At 38.5% G+C, this 20948-nt stretch overlaps 1 protein-coding gene across 9 annotated transcripts in view; it reads left to right on the plus strand.

Annotated features, from left to right (window-relative positions):
• EFCAB13 (EF-hand calcium binding domain 13) overlaps positions 1-20948 on the plus strand; it is a 277023-nt gene that overhangs the window by 210858 nt on the left and 45217 nt on the right. For 8 of the 9 annotated variants that reach the window (XM_074388801.1, XM_074388793.1, XM_074388794.1 and 5 more), the window contains 2 exons: positions 16095-16193; positions 17231-17284. The exons of the other annotated variant lie outside the window; for it this stretch is intronic. In XM_074388801.1, coding sequence (XP_074244902.1) covers positions 16095-16193; positions 17231-17284 — 153 coding nt within the window. The remainder of the gene's footprint in view (positions 1-16094; positions 16194-17230; positions 17285-20948) is intronic. 9 annotated transcript variants of the gene reach the window in all.

A 20948-nucleotide genomic window follows, 5' to 3' on the forward strand; every position in this document is an offset into this window, starting at 1 on the left:
GGTCTTCTAACCACTGTGGAGATTAGTATGGTAGTTTCTTTTCTTTCTTTTTTAAAATCATACTTTAGGTACTGGGGTACATGTGCAGATCATGCAGGATTGTTTCACAGGTACATGCATGGCAAGGTGGTTTGCTGCCTCCATCCCCTCATCACCTATACCTGGCATTTCTCCCCACATTATCCCTCACCCCTCCCCCTGCACTTTCCCTCCCTTAGCCCCTCCAACTGACCCAAATGTGTGATGCTCCCCTCCCTGTGTCCATGTGTTCTCATTGTTCAACACCCACCTATGAGTGAGAACATGCAGTGTTTGATTTTCTGTTCTTGTGTCAGTTTGCTGAGAATGATGGTTTCCAGATTCATCTATGTCCCTACAGAGGACATGAACTCATCATTTTTTACGGCTGTGTAGTATTCCATGGTGTATATGTGCCACAAATCTGGAGACAACAGATGCTGGAGAGGATGTGGAGAAATAGGAATACTTTTACACTGTTGGTGGGAGTGTAAATTAGTTCAACCATTGTGGAAGACCGTATGGCAATTCCTCAAGGATCTAGAAATAGAAATTCCATTTGACTCAGCAACCCCAAACATATGAAAAAATGCTTATCATCACTGGTCATTAAAGAAATGCAAATCAAAACCACATTGAGATACCATCTCATGCCAAAAAAATGGTAGTTTTTAAGAAGTTGAACATAAGCTTACTCTAAAACTCAGTACTCTCATTCCAATATATTTTTCCAAGAGAAAGAAATGTATATGTTCTCAAAAATATTTGTGCATGAATGCTCACAGCTTTATTCATAATAGTTAAAAACTGGAAATAATCCTAATGTCCATCCACCTGCAAATGGATCAACAAAGTATACTATTCATACAATGGAATATTACTCAGCAATATAAATGAATGATTTACTGATAACATGCAACATTCTGGATGAATTTCAAAACATTATGCTGAATGAAAGAAGACAGAGATGAAATAATACTGACTACATGATACTTTTTATGAAATTCAAGAACAAGCAAACATAATACCAGAAAGTACATCAGTGATTGTTTAAATGTATGTTTTAGAGGGACTGATAGCATAGAAAGGGAACTTTTGGGGGGTAATGGAAATGTTTTGTATCATAATTCTAGTATTGTTTACATGGGTATATGTATTTGTTAAAACTTATCAGACTGAACACTGAAAATTATGGTTTATTGTATGTAAATTATGCCTCAACAAAGTTGATTTAAAAAGAAAGAGAAATGGAAGTATCAGATATATAATAAAAATTATATTTAAAAAATAGTTACTCGCAGGGATAGGAAGGAACAAGGTGTATAAAACTGGAAAAGAGAGTACACTTAAAAATGTATCCTACTTTTTTTTTTTTTTTTTTTTTTTTTTTTTGAGATGGAGTCTTGCTCTTGTTGCCCAGGCTGGAATGCAGTGACACAATCTTGGCTCACTGCAACCTCTGCCTCCTGAGTTCAAGCAATTCTCTTGCTTCAGCCTCCCAAGTAGCTGGAATTACAGACACCCGCCACCATGCCCAACTAATTTTTGTATTTTTAGTAGGGACAGGGTCTCACCATGTTGAGCAGGCTGGTCACAAACTCTTGACTGCAAGTGATCTGCTCACCTTGGCCTCCCAAAGTGCTGGGATTACAGGCATGAGCCACCGTGCCCAGCCTCCTATTTTGAATAAATATTTAATTTTGGATTCTTGTAAATATTTTACATAATTATTTAGCAAGTTTCTAAAAAGCAGTTTCTAAAAATTGAAAGCAAAATCAAATGAACCTAACTTTATATTGATTTGGTAGCTTAAAACATAGAAAGGAGCTACTTCAAACAATTTTATAAAAAATACAAATTTGACTGTGCACCCCTGAATGGAATATCAAAGGGCAAAAAGATCTGCAAAAAATGATAACAATAACCCCGAAAATATTTTCAACACTTAGCTTATTATTGTTAGCTTTTGTGGCATTATTCTGAGACTCTTGTGTATATTCTGTGTGATAAAGCAAATGAGTCATTACATTGGTATTGTTGAGAATGGTGACTTTTGGCATAGGAGAAAGGAAATATTAATTTAAATACATGAGATTTACTTTAAAACACCCTGGATTGTGAATATATTACTATAAATTCATGATGTAATTTATCTTAAAAATGCATGTTTTTTAATTATGTCCATGGAAAAGTCCTGGAACCAATTACTAGCCTTTTATTGAAGAGCACCTCTGTGTCATTCCAATAACCAACTTTCTGACACTGAGTGTCCTACAATTCAATTCAGTTCTGACACTGACTACCTGGAATTAGCATGGGACCCACGGTTTAAAATGCCTAATACCACAAGACTACTCTTACTTTAAATGTCAGCCATAAGTCATTGGGCCATCCACACTGCTGACCAACCAGTTGTAAAAATTCAGGATTCCTACATCCACCTCCTGCTTGGGTTTACAGCTTTACTAGAACAAGTCACAGAACTCAGGAAAACAATATACTTAAGATTACTGGTCTATTATAAAGGATACACATGAACAGCTAGATGAAGAGATATATAGGGTGGTAAGGTAAGTGGGAACAGAGCTTCTGTGCCTTCTTTAGCCATGCCATCCTCCCAGCACGTTAATATTGTTTCCAGCCTAGCGCTTCTCTAAACCTTCTTGGTTTAGAGTTTTTATCTTGGGTTCATATTATAGGCGTGACTCATTAAATCATTGGTCATATGATTGAACTCAATCTCCAGTCCCTTTCTCTTCTCCAGAGGTCAGGAGATGGGGGGTGGGGCTGAAAGTTTAAACTCTCTAATCACATGGTTGGTTTCCTGGTAACCAACTTCCGCTTCCCCAAGCTATCCAGGGATCCATACCATGAGTTACTTCATTAGTGTAACTCAAGTATGGTCTAAAAGGGCTCCTTATAAACAACAAAGAAACTCTTATCACTCTGTAACAGGAACTGAGGACCAAGAGAAAATATATTTTTATTACAACACAATCCCTAAAACCCAGATTGTGGTCTCCATATTCTATATCCCCCTTCTTCAAAAGGGAGCATGGTGTTATTGGCAGAACATACCTAAGACATGGTGCCCAAGTATGTTAGCAGTAGTGAATCAGCACAGGTCTGCAGCAACCTCAATTCTTGCCTCCTCAGAAGAAAGAATTTGACTGAGGGGCATAAGGCAGAAAGAGAGACTGAAGCAAGTTTTAGAGTAGGAGTGAAAGTTTATTAAGAAGCTTTAGAGCAGGAACACAAGGAAGGAATGTGCATTTGGAAGAGGGCTAAGTGGGCCACTTGAAAGACAAGAATGCAGTTTGATCTTTTGACTTGGGGTTTTATATGTTAGCATACTTCCAGGATCTTGCATCCCTTCTCCCCTGATTCTTCCCTTGGGGTGGGCTGTCCACATGCACAATGGCCTGCTAGTGCTTGCAAAAGGATTTGCTGGATTAGGGGATTATTTGAGGTGTTCTCTTACCAACTGAATGTCCCTAGAAGGTCATATACCAGTTAAACTCCACTATTTTGCTTCTTAATGCTCATGCTTGAGCCCATTCACCCAACTCCTGAGATCTTATTGGGAAGCTTCTGATCCCCAGTTTTAGGTGTTTCTGTTTGTTAAGAGACTGCCTTTTCCTGCTGCTGGCTGTGAGAAATTATATTTTTAGAGAGAGAGTTAAAAACCACCTGACCAGCGTGGTCAACTGACATTCCCGATGTACAGGGGTGGGTGGAGCCAGAGTGTCTCCTGCTCTGCTCATGTCTGACTAGCTACCTCCTGTAATAATGGCTTTTTGGAGAAATGTTTGATACCAGTTATGACAAAGACAATGTACAACAAGAGTCTGGAATATTTCATAATGCCACAAAGTGATAAAACTATCCAGTACTACTAGGTTTATGTCAAAAGAGCTCAAAAACTGACTTGAATGGGTTCCCCCTGGCCAAAGATAGGACAGTTTGATCGTCGGTAAGAATAATTGTAGTAATTTGAAACAAATCATTAAATCTGAGGGTTTTTTTTTTAATGATACTCAAGTGAAACAACAAAACAAACAATTAACAAAATTATCACAAATCATCACTGGAAGATTCTAGGAAACAAATTATTTTGAGACTGGTATATAGAGGGAAATAAGCACTTTCTATACAAAGTTTAGTTTGTAGGAGCCAAATAACGGAAGGGGAAGTTTATCTTATGAATGTATTGCAGCTAAACAAAAAAAGGAATGATTGGAATTGAATATGCGGATTTTGCAACCTTTAATAATTTAATGGGTCTAGTCCATAATTATCAGTGATCACTATTATCACCCAAAAATAAAGAAAACTAGACATTGTTTTCAGATGAAAATATAAAATACCAACTGTGAGTTGTTTTTTTTCAAACAGTTGATCCTGTATCTGGTCGAGCCTCTATATGTTACTACCAATTCACAGAAAAAGATAGAGCACAGAGGAATACGTTAAACCACACCATGGGGGTATAATAATCAAAATCCAGGTTATGGGAAACTCTTTTTTTTATTGCATTTTAGGTTTTGGGGTACATGTGAAGAACATGCAAGATTGTTGCATAAGTACACACATGGCAGTGTGGTTTGCTGCCTTCCGTCCCCTCGCCTGTATCTGTCATTTCTCCCCATGCTATCTCTTCCCACCTCCCCATCCCCCATCCCTCCCCCATTTCCCCCCAATGGACCCCAGTGTGTAGTGCTCCCCTCCCTGTGTACATGTGTTCTCATTGATCAACACCCGCCTATGAGTGAGAACATGCAGTGTTTGATTTTCTGCTCTTGTATCAGTTTGCTGAGAATGATGGTTTCCATGTTCATCCATGTCCCTACAAAGGACGTGAACTCATCGTTCTTGATGGCTGCGTAATATTTCATGGTGTATATGTACCACATTTTCCCTATCCAGTCTATCATTGATGGGCATTTGGGTTGGTTCCAGTTCTTTGCTGTTGTGAACAGTGCTGCAATGAACATTTGTGTGCATGTGTCCTTATAGTAGAATGATTTATAATCCTTTGGATATATACCCAGTAATGGGATTGCTGGGTTAAATGGGATTTCTATTTTTAGGTCATTGAGGAATCACCACAAGCAATGGGGAAAGGATTCCCTGTTTAATAAATGGTGTTGGGAAAACTGGCTAGCCATGTGCAGAAAGCAGAAACAGGACCCCTTCCTGACACCTTACAGCAAAATTAACTCCAGATGGATTAAAGACTTAAACATCAGACCTAACACCATAAAAACCCTAGAAGAAAATCTAGGCAAAACCATTCAGGACATAGGCATAGGCAAGGACTTCATGACCAAAACGCCAAAAGCAATGGTTATGGGAAACTCTAAAGAGCTAACAATGTAGTGTTTTCAAAAACGTGCAGGGAAGAATGAGGTCGAGTAGGAACCTATAAATTAAAAGAGACATGATTGGTGCCTGGAGCAGCCACAGGGTTCTGGAAGCTCCAAGTGGTCTTTCTGCTGCTAAACCTTGGTCTGGCTCCCATCATCCCCTCATAATGGACAATATTCACTAGCTCATCTTGTGGACTACCATGTTATAGGAAGTGAAAATAGTTTACACATTGCATGACCAAATGAACAAAGGTGACCAGAGTACTCTTAACTCTATTAGAGCTGTTTTTCCTTTTGTATCTGCAATATGGGATGGCATTGTTTTCATGAACTTCTAGAAACTTCATCTGCAAGCTTATTTTTGCTTCCTGTGTTATCATTCCCATTTACGGTATATTTGAATAAATGATTATAGTATTTAAAAAGTTACATAGAGCTTTTTGATTGTCCTAAACTTAAAACATTTCACTTGTTTCATTTATAACTGTGATCATAATTTTTGTGATGATTTCTGGCCTGATTGAAGGAAATTTGAGATCTCTACGTTTAAATACTTTAAGTAAATTTGAAGGTTTTAAAATTGCTTTTTATAAAATAAGGCATTTATAGTTATTTGGGGTTGTCTGGGATTATATGAAAGAAAATTAAAACCATACTGTATTTACACTTACCTTGATTATTTGTGGGTGGCAGTTTTCTCTAGTTTTTGGCAGTATGACAGCTCTTGGAATACTTTACAAATTACAGCTGAAATCTGTATCACCCATTACAGTTAGTTTATGTGACTAGACTAGGAGGAAAGAAGAAATCAAATGGTTATTTGCTAATTACTTTACTCCTATAAAAATGTCTAATGTTAAGAAAACTTTCAATAAACACAATTGGTCAACATGATAGATGATTTACCGTCCTTCATGAAAGGAAGAAAAAATTAATTCTTTCTGTCTTTGCCTGATATAATCTATATAGTAATGATTTAAGCCATAATTTATTTTAAAATGAGTGGCTCTTGGGAAACTTCTGTTCTAATACTTCCATGTTAAAGTCAAATTATCTTAAAGCTGTATGAGGACCTATTAGATTACTGATAATTGAATACTTATTTGTTTATTTACTCCATTGAGTCTTTTGTTATGCTTCTGATTTATAAAAACGTAAATGATGGGATCCATACTCCAAACCTCAGCATCATGCAATATTCTCGTGTACCAAATCTGTACGTGTACCCCCTGTATCTGAAATAAAAGTTGTAATAAAATTTTAAAATAAAGCAAAAGAAAATGCAGCACAAAAATTTTTAATGAATTTTTGGTTTACTTCAAGGAGAAAAGAGGAAAATGAGAAAATGCAGGGATCTTTTTCTTACCCCTTATCTCATTCCTGTAGGTAATGGGCTGGATCAAGGTTGGAAGAAACATTAATATATGTGAAATTTGAAATGCATAAAAAAGTGAAAGTTTGCATTGTTTTGCTTAGTTTGAAAAAGTGAATACCAATAGCACAAAAAAGTGTTTGCATGATCTATGTGATTATGGAATTTTTTTCCTACTAAGTGATTGCAGATGACTTATGAGGGCTAAAAAATATTTTGCTATCAATGTAAGGATTTTTTCCCTCTCAGGTCAGGCTTATTGTAGAGATCTGAAAAATTACTTGTATGAATTGAACAAACTTCTCTATATCATTGTAAAAAGTAAAAAAAAAAAAAAAATTAAAAAGAAACCTAGAAGATGTAATAGAATTGCAGTTGCAGATAACAGACTTTATTAGGATCATCATTTGAACAAACTCAAATAACTGATAAATATCTAAAATAATAACAAACCAATTTGAACAAAGCTCAAAAATTGGGACAATCAGAAAAATATGAAGACAAACTAGATAGTTGATAATTTAAGGAATAGTTTGTTAATTTAGCATGATGATGATTTAGTAGTCATATTTTTTACAGTGTTCTTATATTTTAGTCATATATATTGAAATACTTACAGATGATTTGATATGATGTCTATGAGTCACTTCTAAATAATTAGGATAGGATGGCAGTAGTAGGTGGAAGTAGAGAAAGTTTAACAATGGACATGAGTTACTAATCATCATATTACTAAATGAAAAGTGTTCTAAATGTCCTACCCTCATGTCATTTGGAAAGACTGTCATGCAGAATTCTTTTTTTTTTTCTTTTTTTTTTAAATTGCATTTTAGGTTTTGGGGTACATGTGAAGAACATGCAAGATTGTTACATAGGTACATACATGGCAGTGTGGTTTGCTGCCTTCCGTCCCCTCACCTGTATCTGTCATTTCTCCCCATGCTATCTCTTCCCACCTCTCCACCCCCATCCCTCCCCCATTTCCCCCCAACGGACCCCAGTGTGTAGTGCTCCCCTCCCTGTGTCCATGTGTTCTCATTGTTCAACACCCACCTATGAGTGAGAATATAAGGTGTTTGATTTTCTGTTCTTGTGTCAGTTTCCTGAGAATGATGTTTTCCAGGTTCATTCATGTCCCTACAAAGGACGTGAACTCATCGTTTTTGATGGCTGCGTAATATTCCATGGTGTATATGTACCACATTTTCCCTATCCAGTCTATCATCGTTGGACGTTTGGGTTGGTTCCAGGTCTTTGCTATTGTAAACAGTGCTGCAATGAACATTCGTGTGCATGTGTCTTTGTAGTAGAATGATTTATAATCCTTTGGATATATACCCAGTAATGGGATTGCTGGGTCAAATGGGATTACTATTTTTAGGTCCTTGAGGAATCGCCACACTGTCTTCCACAATGGTTGAATTAATTTACATTCCCACCAACAGTGTAAAAGTGTTCCTGTTTCTCCACATCCTCTCCAGCATCTGTTGTTTCCAGATTTTTTAATGATCGCCATTCTAACTGGTGTGAGATGGTATCTCAATGTGGTTTTGATTTGCATTTCTCTGATGACCAGTGATGATGAGCATTTTTTCATAAGTTTGTTGGCCTCCTGTATGTCTTCTTTTGTAAAGTATCTGTTCATATCCTTCGCCCATTTTTGAATGGTCTTGTTTGTTTTTTTCTTGTAGATCTGCTTTAGTTCTTTGTAAATTCTGGATATCAGCCCCTTGTCAGATGGGTAGACTGCAAAAATTTTTTCCCATTCTGTTGGTTGCCGATTCACTCTACTGACTGTTTCTTTTGCCGTGCAGAAGCTGTGGAGTTTGATTAGGTCCCATTTGTCTATTTTGGCTTTTGTTGGCATTGCTTTTGGCATTTTGGTCATGAAGTCCTTGCCTACACCTATGTCCTGAATGGTTTTGCCTAGATTTTCTTCTAGAGTTTTTATGGTGTTAGGTCTGATGTTTAAGTCTTTAATCCATCTGGAGTTAATTTTGGTGTAAGGTGTCAGGAAGGGGTCCTGTTTCTGCTTTCTGCACATGGCTAGCCAGTTTTCCCAACACCATTTATTAAACAGGGAGTCCTTTTCCCGTTGCTTGTTTTTGTCAGGTTTGCCAAAGATCAGATGGTTGTGGGTATGTTGTATTTCCTGTGAGGCCTCTGTTCTGTTCCATTGGTCTATATCTCTGTTTTGGTACCAGTACCATGCTGTTTTGATTACTGTAGCCTTGTAGTATAGTTTGAAGTCCGGTAGTGTGATGCCTCCTGCTATGTTCTTTTTGCTTAGAATTGACTTGGCTATGCGGGCTCTCTTTTGGTTCCATATGAAGTTTAAAGTGTTTTTTTCCAGTTCTGTGAAGAAGGTCATTGGTAGCTTGATGGGAATAGCATTGAATCTGTAAATTACTTTGGGCAGTATGGCCATTTTCACGATGTTGATTCTTCCTAACCATGAACATGGAATGTTTCTCCATCTGTTTGTATCCTCTCTTATTTCGTTGAGCAATGGCTTGTAGTTCTCCTTGAAGAGGTCCTTTACGTTCCTTGTTAATTGTATTCCTAGGTACTTTATTCTCTTTGTAGCAATTGTGAATGGCAGTTCGTTCTTGATTTGGCTCTCTTGAAGTCTATTACTGGTGTATAGGAATGCTTGTGATTTTTGCACATTGATTTTGTATCCTGAGACTTTGCTGAAGTTGTTTATCAGTTTCAGGAGATTTTGGGCTGAGATGATGGGGTCTTCCAGATATACAATCATGTCATCTGCAAATAGAGACAATTTGATTTCCTCCTTTCCAATTTGGATACCCTTTATTTCTTTTTCTTGCCTGATTGCTCTGGCTAGAACTTCCAGTACTATATTGAATAGGAGTGGTGAGAGAGGGCATCCTTGTCTAGTGCCAGATTTCAAAGGGAATGCTTCCAGTTTTTGCCCATTCAGTATGATATTGGCTGTTGGTTTGTCGTAAATAGCTTTTATTGTTTTGAGATACGTTCCATCAATACCTAGTTTATTGAGGGTTTTTGGCATAAAGGGTTGTTGAATTTTGTCAAAAGCCTTCTCTGCATCAATTGAGATAATCATGTGGTTTTTGTCTTTGGTTCTGTTTATGTGGTGAATTACGTTTATGGACTTGCGTATGTTGAACCAGCCCTGCATCCCCGGGATCAATCCTACTTGATCATGGTGGATGAGCTTTTTGATATGCTGTTGCAATCGGTTTGCCAGTATTTTATTGAAGATTTTTGCATCTATGTTCATCATGGATATTGGCCTGAAATTTTCTTTTCTTGTTGAGTCTCTGCTGGGTTTTGGTATCAGGATGATGTTTGTCTCGTAAAATGATTTGGGAAGGATTCCCTCTTTTTGGATTGTCTGGAATAGTTTCAGAAGGAATGGTATCAGCTCCTTTTTGTATGTCTGGTAGAATTCAGCTGTGAACCCATCTGGACCTGGGCTTTTTTTGGGTGGTAGGCTCTTTATTGCTGCCTCGACTTCAGACCATGTTATTGGTCTATTTGGGGGTTTGGCTTCTTCCAGGTTTAGGCTTGGGAGGATGCAGGTGTCCAGGAATTTATCCATTTCTTCCAGGTTTACTAGTTTATGTGCACAGAGTTGTTTGTAATAATCTCTGATGATGGTTTGGATTTCTGTGGAATCTGTGGTGATATCCCCTTTATCATTTTTTATTGCATCAATTTGGTTATTCTCTCTTTTCTTTTTTATTAATCTGGCTAGTGGTCTGTCTATTTTGTTGATCTTTTCAAAAAACCAGCTCCTGGATTTATTGATTTTTTGAAGAGTTTTTTGTGTCTCTATTTCCTTCAGTTCTGCTCTGATCTTAGTTATTTCCTGTCTTCTGCTAGGTTTTGAGTTTTTTTGATCTTGCTCCTCTAGCTCTTTAAATTTTGATGATAGGGTGTCAATTTTAGATCTCTCCTTTCTTCTCATGTGGGCACTCATTGCTATATATTTTCCTCTAGAGACTGCTTTAAATGTGTCCCAGAGATTCTGGTATGTGTGTCTTCGTTCTCATTGGTTTCGAAGAACATCTTTATTTCTGCCTTCATTTCATTGTTTATCCAGTCAACATTCAAGAGCAAGTTGTTCAGTTTCCATGAAGCTGTGCGGTTCTGAGTTAGTTTTTGCATTCTGAGTTCTAACTCGATTGCACTGTGGTCTGAGAGACTGTTTGTTATGATTTCTGTTCTTTTGCATTTGCTGAGGAGTGATTTATTGCCAATTATGTGGTCAATTTTAGAGTAGGTGTGATGTGGTGCTGAGAAGAATGTATATTCTGTGGATTTGGGGTGGAGAGTTCTGTAAATGTCTATTAGGTTTGCTTGTTCCAGGTCTGAGTTCAGGTCCTGGATATCCTTGTTGATTTTCTGTCTGGTTGACCTGTCTAATATTGACAATGGGGTGTTAAAGTCTCCCACTATTATTGTGTGGGAGTCTAAGTCTCTTTGTAAGTCATTAAGAACTTGCCTTATGTATCTGGGTGCTCCTGTATTGGGTGCGTATATATTTAGGATCGTTAGCTCTTCTTGTTGCAGTGATCCTTTTACCATTATGTAATGTCCTTCTTTGTCTCTTTTGATCTTTGTTGCTTTAAAGTCTATTTTATCAGAGATGAGAATTGCAACTCCTGCTTTTTTTTGCTCTCCATTTGCTTGGTAGATCTTCCTCCATCCCTTTATTTTGAGCCTTTGTGTATCCTTGCATGTAAGATGGGTTTCCTGGATACAGCACACTGATGGGTTTTGGCTTTTTATCCAAATTTGCCAGTCTTTGTCTTTTGATTGGGGCATTTAGTCCATTGACATTTAGGGATAGTATAGTTATGTGTGAATTTGATACTGTCATTTTGATGCTACTTGGCTGTTTTGTTGGTTAGTTGATGCAGCTTCTTGATTGTGTTGATGCTCTTTTACCATTTGGTGTGTTTTTGGAGTGGCTGGTACTGGTTGTTCCTTTATATGTGTAGAGCCTCTTTCAGGAGTTCTTGTAGAGCAGGTTTGGTGGTGATGAAATCTCTGAGTGCTTGCTTGTTCACAAAGGATTTTATTTTTCCTTCACTTATGAAGCTTAGTTTGGCTGGATAGGAGATTCTGGGTTGAAAGTTCTTTTCTTTAAGGATGTTGAATATTGGTCCCCAATCTCTTCTGGCTTGTAGGGTTTCTGCTGAGAGATCTGCTGTGAGTCTAATGGGCTTCCCCTTGTGGGTAACCCGACCTTTCTCTCTGGCTGCCCTTAGCATTTTCTCTTTCATTTCAACCCTGGTGAATCTGACGATTATGTGCCTTGGGGTTGCTCTTCTTGCGGAATATCTTTGTGGTGTTCTCTGTATTTCCTGTATTTGAATATTGGTCTGCCTTGCTAGGTTGGGGAAGTTTTCCTGGATAATATCCTGAAGAGTATTTTCCAGCTTGGATTCATTCTCTTCATCACATTCAGGTACACCTATCAGACGTAGATTAGGTCTTTTCACATAGTCCCACATTTCTTGAAGATTTTGTTCATTCCTTTTTGCGCTTTTTTCTCTGTTCTTGCCTTCTCTTTTTATTTCATTGAGTTGATCTTTGACCTCTGATATCCTTTCTTCTGCTTGGTCAATTCGGCTGTTGAAGCTTGTGCATGCTTCACGAAGTTCTCGTGTTGTGTTTTTCAGCTCCATCAATTCACTTATATTCCTCTCTATGCTGTCCATTCTCGTTAGCATTTCGTCCAATCTTTTTTCAAGGTTCCTATTTTCTTTGCGTTTGGTTAGAACATGTTCTTTTAGCTCACTGTAGTTTCTTACCCACCTTCTGAAGTCTGATTCTGTCATTTCATCACCCTCCTTCTCCATCTGGTCTGGTTCCCTTGCTGGTGAGGAGTTGTGATCCCTTTTAGGAGAAGAGGTGTTCTGGTTTCGGGAGTTTTCATCCTTTTTGCGTTGGTTTCTTCCCATTTTTGTGGGTTTATCCACCTGTTGTCTTTGTAATTACTGTCTTTCAGATTGGGTCTCTGAGTGAGCTTCTAGATCGTGGATGCTGAAGTTACTTCTTCTTTTTTTTTTTTTTTTTTTTTTTTTTTTTTTTTTTTTTTTTTTAGCTTTCCTTCTAACAGTCTGGCCCCTCTGCCATAGGACTGCTGAGGTCCTCTCCAGGCCCTGCTTTCCTGGGGGTCACCTGCAGCAGCTGCAGAACAGTAAGGGTTGCTGCCAGTTTCCTCTTCTGCTATCTTTGTCCCAGAAGGATGCTCGCCTACTGTCAGTCCATTCTCTCCTTTATGAGGTGAGTCTTTGCGTCTATGGGGGTCAGGGAGCTACTTAAGGAGACAGCCTATCTTTTATTGGGGCTTAAGTCCTAAGTTGTGAGCTCCGTTGTTCGTTCAGAGGTGCTGGGCAGGTATGTTTAGGTCTGCTGCAGCTGAACTCATAAAGCACTTTTTGTTCCCAGGTGCTCTGTCCCAGGAAGTTGGAGCTTTATGAGTTTCCGTTGCACTACTGCCTTTTTTGATTTTTCTTTCAGGTCTGACCCGCCCAGCTAGCAGCACGCCTAGCCACTAGCCCCCCGCAGGGGCTTTGCTGAGCTGCTGTGGGCTCCGCCCAGCTGCCCTGAGCTCTTCCCTGCAGTCCTGTTTATTTGGGCGTAGTTAGAACTGTCTCGGCAACGGTGGCCCTGCCTCTGTTATGGAGGACTCTCTCTGTTGTGGCAGGTTGCCTCGGCAACGGCGGGTTGCCTCGGCGACGGCGGCCTGCCTCCTTAGGTGGAGAGTCTCAGTAATGGCGGAAGCCCCTCCCCCGCTGAGCCCTACCGTCTCGGTTCAGCTGTGCTTGGTTTGACGGGCTCGACCCAGAGGGTTTCCAATTACTGTTTTTGTTTTCGTTGTTGTTGGGGGTAGAGGGGTGGGACCAACCGAGCCTGATCACCTGGCTCCCTGACTCAGAGTCTTTTCTTTTAAGTTGAACGACCCCGCGTTCCTGTCGCTTGTTGAAAAGGTGCCGGGATCTCCCGTGCTGCGACTCACTGAGTCGGCTTGAACTGCGGCGCTGGCTCCTGGCGGATTTTTTGCCTAGAAATCTCCTGGCCTGGCTTGCTATTTCAGATGAATGGGCAACTCTGCCGTCTCAGGGCTCTGATCACCAGCTAAGAGGGCTCCCAGACCAGTGGCTTTTGTATGGAGAACCGCAGCAACAGGGCGTGGTCACAGCAGCCGCGTGGGCCGAATCAGCCCCGCGGGGGCCAAAACAGCCGCACCGGCTGGGACTGCGATGCTGGCGACCCCTCTGCCTGGGTATCTCCTGGTCTATGGGCAATAAGAGTTCGTCTGGAAATGCGGCGTCCGCTCACCCTCTGCACTTTCACTGGGAGCTGAAGTCCTGAGCTGTTCTTACACAGCCATCTTCCCAGCATTCTCCCATGCAGAATTCTAAAAGAAAATTTAACTTTCTAAATTTATTTATGAAATGTCAGAGTATTTCACAGTTTTTATAAATTATTATATATTTGCCTTTTATTGTAACAAAACAATAAATCAGATGAAACAAATACATGTAATGGAGGCTCTTAAAAGTAAGATGATCCTGGCCAACATGGTGAAACCTTGTCTCTACTAAAAATACAAAAATTAGCAGGGTGTGGTGGCATGTGCCTGTAGTCCCAGCTACTTGGGACTGAGGCATTTGAATCCCTTGAACCCAGAGGGGCAGGAAGTTGCTGTGAGCTGAACTCAAGCCATTGCACTCCAGCCCAGGCAACAAGAATGAGACTCCATCTCAAAAGAAAATAAAAAGTAAGATGAGGCCGGGCACAGTGCCTTATGCCTGTAATCCAAGTACTTTGGGAGGCCTAGGCGGGTGGATCACTTGAGGTCAGGAGTTCAAGACCAGCCTGACCAACATGGTGAAACCTCATCTCTACTAAAAATACAAAAATTAGCTGGGCATGGTGGCAGGCACCTGTAATCTCAGCTGCTTGGGAGGCTGAGGTTGGAGAATTGCTTGAAGGCAGAAGGCGGAGGTTGCAATGAGCTGAGATCATGCCACTGCACTCCAGCCTGGGTGACAGAGCAAGACTCTGTCTCAGAGAAAAAAAAAAAGTAAGGTGAAAAGGCAGTAACTATGATCCTTTTGCTCTGATTCTTTTTTTTTTTTTTTAATTGCATTTTCGGTTTTGGGGTACATGTGAAGGACATGCAAGATTGTTGCATAGGTACACACATGGCAGTGTGGTTTGCTGCCTTCTTTCCCCTCACCTGTATCTGTCATTTCTCTCCATGTTATCTCTTCCCACCTCCCCACCCCCCCGTCCCTCCCCCATTTCCCCCCAACGGACCCCAGTGTGTAGTGCTCCCCTCCCTGTGTCCATGTGTTCTCATTGTTCAACACCCGCCTATGAGTGAGAACATGCGGTGTTTGATTTTCTGCTCTTGTGTCAGTTTGCTGAGAATGATGGTTTCCAGGTTCATCCATGTCCCTATAAAGGACACGAACTCATCGTTTTTGATGGCTGCATAATATTCCATGGTGTATGCTCTGATTCTTATACCATTTCCTAGTCATTAGATTGTCAGCCTTGCCATCATATATTAATTGGTTTGTTATTATTTTAGATATTTATCAGTTAATACTAGTTAATACTACATGGTAAACTGTTTCATATCTTGGAAAGGAGTTCTCATCTTGATAGGCGAGGAAAAAATCAACCTCGGTGTCTACGTAACAAAAATGTGAAATAGAGACCTCAGGATTTTATCAGCAATGGAGACTACCTTTCTAGATAGTCTGGACAACATTTATTTGTCTAACATTATAATATTAGATTGCTTGCCTTCAATGCTATAATTCATTCAATTCATTCAGTTAATTAACATTTACTGTACTCTTAAAGTACCATGTGCTTCTCTAGTATTGCAAGTGTAGGAGATACAGTGGTGAATCAGACAATGTTCCTGCCTTTGTGAAAGTCATATTTCCACTAAGGCGAGGGAGAAATTAATAAATAAAAATGAGATGAATTTATGAAGCAGTAAGTGCTATGAAAGAAAAAGAAGGTAATATGATCAAGAATAGAAGATGCCAGGGTTGCTTTAGATAGGATAGTTAGGGACTGTCTAATAGAGGAGGGAAACATTTCAGCTGAGGTTTGGAGTCAGACATTTAGAAATATTGCTGAATAGAATTTTCTTTAATATAAACCTAATGAAATACATTTTATTTCTAATTCTGATATTAAACCTCATTGCCACTTGGATAGATTTTGGGCATAGTATTGATAATACATAGACATTGTTTTGGTGTTGTAGTGTGATGATACCTTTTTCATAGTTCTTTCTCTTTTCCAAGAGGGGAAGGTTGATATCGATAACCTTGATACCATTCTAGAGAAAATGGAAATGAATTTCTCTGATAAGGAATTTGAAGAACTGTCACACAATTTGCCAGGTATTTATGAGTATTATAGACAACACCACCATCATCCCCCTGCAACAATAATTTGGGCTTATGGGTTTATGATTTCACATGTTTAAAATTCTACTTTTTTTAGTTCTTGAAATACAGCTGACACATGTTAAGAGAACTCAGTCCAGACATAAGCATTTCATTTTGCTGAACTGAGTACTACCTTCATGATATTTTAGAATACTCCATGTTTCTTGAAGTAAATTCAAAGAAGAAAGGCCCATGCTAGGATCTGGAGAAGAGATTTATAAAATATGCAAAACTTAGTGTTTGTTCTTCAAGGTGCATTAGATTAAGGGAGAAGATAAATATATAGGCAAAAAATATAGGTGAAAATAATTTAGGGGTTAGAAATATCAGCTTATCATAGGTGCTCACTGAAGACTAAGTGTGACCATGATCAGTTTTAAGAATCTTGGTGCAAGTGTTTGTGCTGCTTTTAAATCTTGCCCTAGCAGCCTACTTGACTTGGAGTGGAACAAATGTTGATTTTGGAATCTGACAGATACAGTTTTCAATATCTTACTAACTTTGTGATTTAGGCACGGTTCTTAACTTTCTTAACTTTCATGAGGCTCAACTTCTTTATGTATTTTTTTAAGAGTCATAGTATCTTCACAGAAGTATGAGCTATATCGTATGAAAGCATCTATCACAATACATGGCTTGGTAGACATGCATTAAATTTCATTTTCTTTCCTTCCTTGAGTGAAAGAGAGAAAATTAGAGAGGTCAGGAAATCAAATGAATCTGCTTGATATGGAGGAAAATACTTTAAAATTTTTGCTCTAATGCTATAGACTTTAACACCACAGTACTTTAATGAAGAAAAGCTTGTGTATCATTTTTCAAATGCTCATTTTTCCATGTTCTTATGGAGTGGGAGGGGATGATAGAAATACAGTTATAGTGAAAATAGTGGGAAATTATTGATTTCTTATGCTCTGTCTCACAATTAAGACCTTCATATTGTGTTTTTGAATCTCACTGTGGTCTCTGCGATTTGTATTGTTTTATAGCTGATGAGAAAGTGAAACATATTAAACTGTTGCATGCAGCTATACCTGTTACAGGTAAGAAGTTGATATAAAACTGAGATACTAATGTTTTACAAACTTCTTTGTAACAGTATTTTGAATATGTAACCATTTCTTTGTAACTTCTGCCACTTTATTAACAATAAAAATGTTTTCTAATGAACTACTTTGACTTTGAATTTCAGTGTTCTCAAAATAAAATTATAGTGCTGTTTCTTGACAGAAGTCCTCCATCCTCTAGAGGTTTCACCAATAGCATGCTTCACTCATTATACTTTAGAAATATGAAACCTAAGTTGCATAATAAAAATAATACTACTATTTAGTGGACACTTTCTATATACCAAGCACTGTGCCAAATGTTTTGCATGCATTATTACTGTTATATTTATTATACAGGTATATTCTTCATTTTATAAATGAAAGACTAGAGGCTTAGTGGGTAAATATCAGAATAAAATGTATGTAATTTTTCTTCAGATTGTGTCTATATATAGACAACCAGCTTAATAATTCAAGAGAAAATAATAAAAAGTACTACCTGTTAGTAAATAATTTTAGGTTGTTGATATATAATTTCTGGCCTGAAATTATAAGAGGATTATCAAAACATGACTATTTTAGACTATGCAATTAACTGAAAATAGCTCATATCATTATTTTGATCTATAGCTGAATTAGAGTGATGCAAGTTTGCTATGTATTTGATTATGTTGCAATTATTAAATAATTCTTAAATGTTTTCCTGGGCTCTTCTTCTAATCTTTCAAAGGAAAGAAAATTGATCCCAGTGACTTTTGAAACATTCCTGGGAATATGTTGGTTAAACTCACAGATAAGAAAATGTTCAGCTGATGAATTTCCCTTCAAGGGAGCTTTGTTTTGAGACTGTGTGTGAAAATTTCCAGGTCTATATCATCATACCAATGCTTTATAAAATATGTTGAGGAAAACATTAGCTCAATATAACTATAATGAAAGATAAAACTGTTTCGTGATTGAAGTTTTAGTATATTTATAGTAGCAAACCATTCACTTATGGTTTCTGCCATCAGTATTAAACAATTTTGAATGGTATACTAGAATTACCTATAGGCCTAAAGTCTATACCTGAGAGGTACAGAAGGAGAAAGTAGGGAAGTAGCCACAGAGAAAAAACTATTAAAGGAATGGGTATGTATATGTAGCGGGTTCAAATTTGGCATACTACAAACTGAGGTACACAGTAAATGTGGTATGTTCTTTCTTTTTTCTAACCTCATTTCTTTCTCAGTCTCCCATCCTATTCTGGCTGTGGGTGGGATGCTGAAAGATGAGAGAGTAGGACTCAAATTGACCAGTAATCCAATTTCTTCTGGTTTAAGAAAAAAAAAAAAATCATTCCTTTTAGCTGACCCAGCTCATTTTGGGAAATTGCTAGTTTTCAAGACTTTCTCTTACTTCCCCTCAGAAAGGCACCCCAATATAAGGGAAATCTTGAGTGTCTTCCTGGCGGTAGAAGAGGGCAGCCAGAACTTGCCTTGTTGTCTGAGTTCTTGATACTGTCTTTAGCAATGTCCCATATCTCATGGGTTTCCATGGATCCTGTTGACTTCTCCTGCAGAATTCTTCTGCTTGAGAAATTCATGATCTGTTTTCTCAGCAAAATCAAAATTCTATGATCCTTCCTTCACTAACTTGGCTCAGTCTTAGCACTGACTGGTGATAAGGGCCTCTGAATCTCAGTTAACTGCTCTGTCTGTACTCAGACTGTGCTGTCTACCTCAATCACTTCTGCTAGGAATCATCTTGCCCCCTGACTTGATATCCCATGGCAAACCCACTAGCTTTCATCTCTGAAATACCTTTCACATTCCTCACTGGAAGTACATGGAAGTATCTGAATTTCTTATATATCACACAAAAACCAAAGGAAAACAGGGGTGGCATATTTTCAGCCCTCTGTCTGCTTACATATACCATGCCACGATATCTATCCTTCATGACAATGGAATGCTAGTGCCTGTGCACTTAGTGAACTGGTAACTTCACAAAGTTCCAAACAGGAAGTATGACACAAGTTCTTGTGTCATATCTGGAATTTTTCTTCTATCTTACCTCCTCTTGGAGAGGGGAGTTTGGGGTGGAGATGGAAGGTGGCCAGTAGGCAACAAGAACACTTAAACCTCTGTAAATTGAGATAAATCGATAAAAGAGAAATAGATGAAAGGTGATTGGTAGGTAGGTAGATGATAGGTAGATAAAAATATATTACTGTAACTGTTTCTCTTCTCAGTTTCACTTTCTTAAACCATAAAGCGGACTTTTATTTTTTCTTCTTACCAAGTATGGGGTAGAAAGAAGGAGAAAAGGAGCTTCCCTTATGTAATTTTTGGCCTTTCTGTCCTCTATTTTACAGTAACAGTAAGTGTCAGATCTTGAAGTTTTGCTTTGTAAAAGTAGCCTTTAAACATTAAAAACAGTTTTTGTTCTTCTGAAGTAGTCTAAATTCTATGGCTGATTTGGAAAAGGTTCTATGGAAGAAAGGAGATGTGAGAAACAAAAGTACATTGATAGAATTTAAAATGTTATACCTGTACATATGTTCAGCATGACAGGATGTCACAATTGCTTCAAGGGTGACAAGATTTTGGCCTAGCTTCCATACTTTAATGAAGATATTTCTTTTCTTTCTTTCTTTTTTTTTTTCTTTAGAGACAAGGTCTTGCTGTGTTTCCCATGCTGGTCTTAAAATGCTGGCCTCAAGCTATCCTCCTGCCTTGGCCTCCCAAAGTGCTAGGATTACATGTGTGAGCCGCCATGGCCAGCCTACGAAGATAGTCCTAATCTTTTTTTTTTTTCATCATCTTTATCAGATATTCCTAATTTTTAAGGCAAATCAGAAAAGTGCTCCTTTGTGAAACTTAAACTATTTTATAAATTTTCTCTTCTCTGTGAGTTTGTATTTTTTTAATTTAAAACTTTATTATTTAGGCTGCCAACCAGTGATCTAAGAAAGTTAGAGATGGAATAATAGAGTGAAAATTTATGAAACCATCTTAGGTGTATTTTACCTGTTTCTTGGATTCTGTGAAGCTGGTGCAGAACTCACAGGTTAAGGAGACATTGTGCCATAACCACATTGTTTTGCTTGGTAAAAATAATGGTTTAAGACTCCAGACTGTAATGATTATCTTGTCTTCATCATCCTTCTGATCTTCATAACTGAAAGTGCTTCTCTATCCTGTCATCCTGGCTGCCCACCCAACCCCAGGACCAGCAGCTGTTTCTTACTTCTTACCATATAATGTACCTCTTGCTTATGCCCAACTGCTACTGACTGGTCCCTGTCTTGTTTCTTCGTCCAAGCTTCTCCTGGTCTGAATTTCTACCTTGGTTCTCTTTTGTTGGTATCCTAGTCTATAGAGAAATAGTTCTAAAGTCAAGTCTTTACTTACTTCTTGCTTCCAGATGTCCCTGTGCATGCTTCCTCTCAATCCTTCCTGGTGTTTAAGCTCTGATGGTCCCTTGAGTGTTCCATTCCAGTTCTTCCAGCTGAACCCCAGTCAGCCTGAAGGTGTTGCTCTGGCCTTTTGTAGTTCTGTGATTGCCAGTTTTTATTATGAATTCCAGCAGGGCTGGTATACCTATTTCCCATCTCCTTCTAGTTTGAAGGCTAATAAGGAGAGATGCTACTTGTGGAGTCTATATGTGTGCACTC

The sequence above is a fragment of the Saimiri boliviensis genome, chromosome 17 (assembly GCF_048565385.1).
Source record: "Saimiri boliviensis isolate mSaiBol1 chromosome 17, mSaiBol1.pri, whole genome shotgun sequence".
Classification (NCBI taxonomy): Eukaryota; Metazoa; Chordata; class Mammalia; order Primates; family Cebidae; genus Saimiri; species Saimiri boliviensis.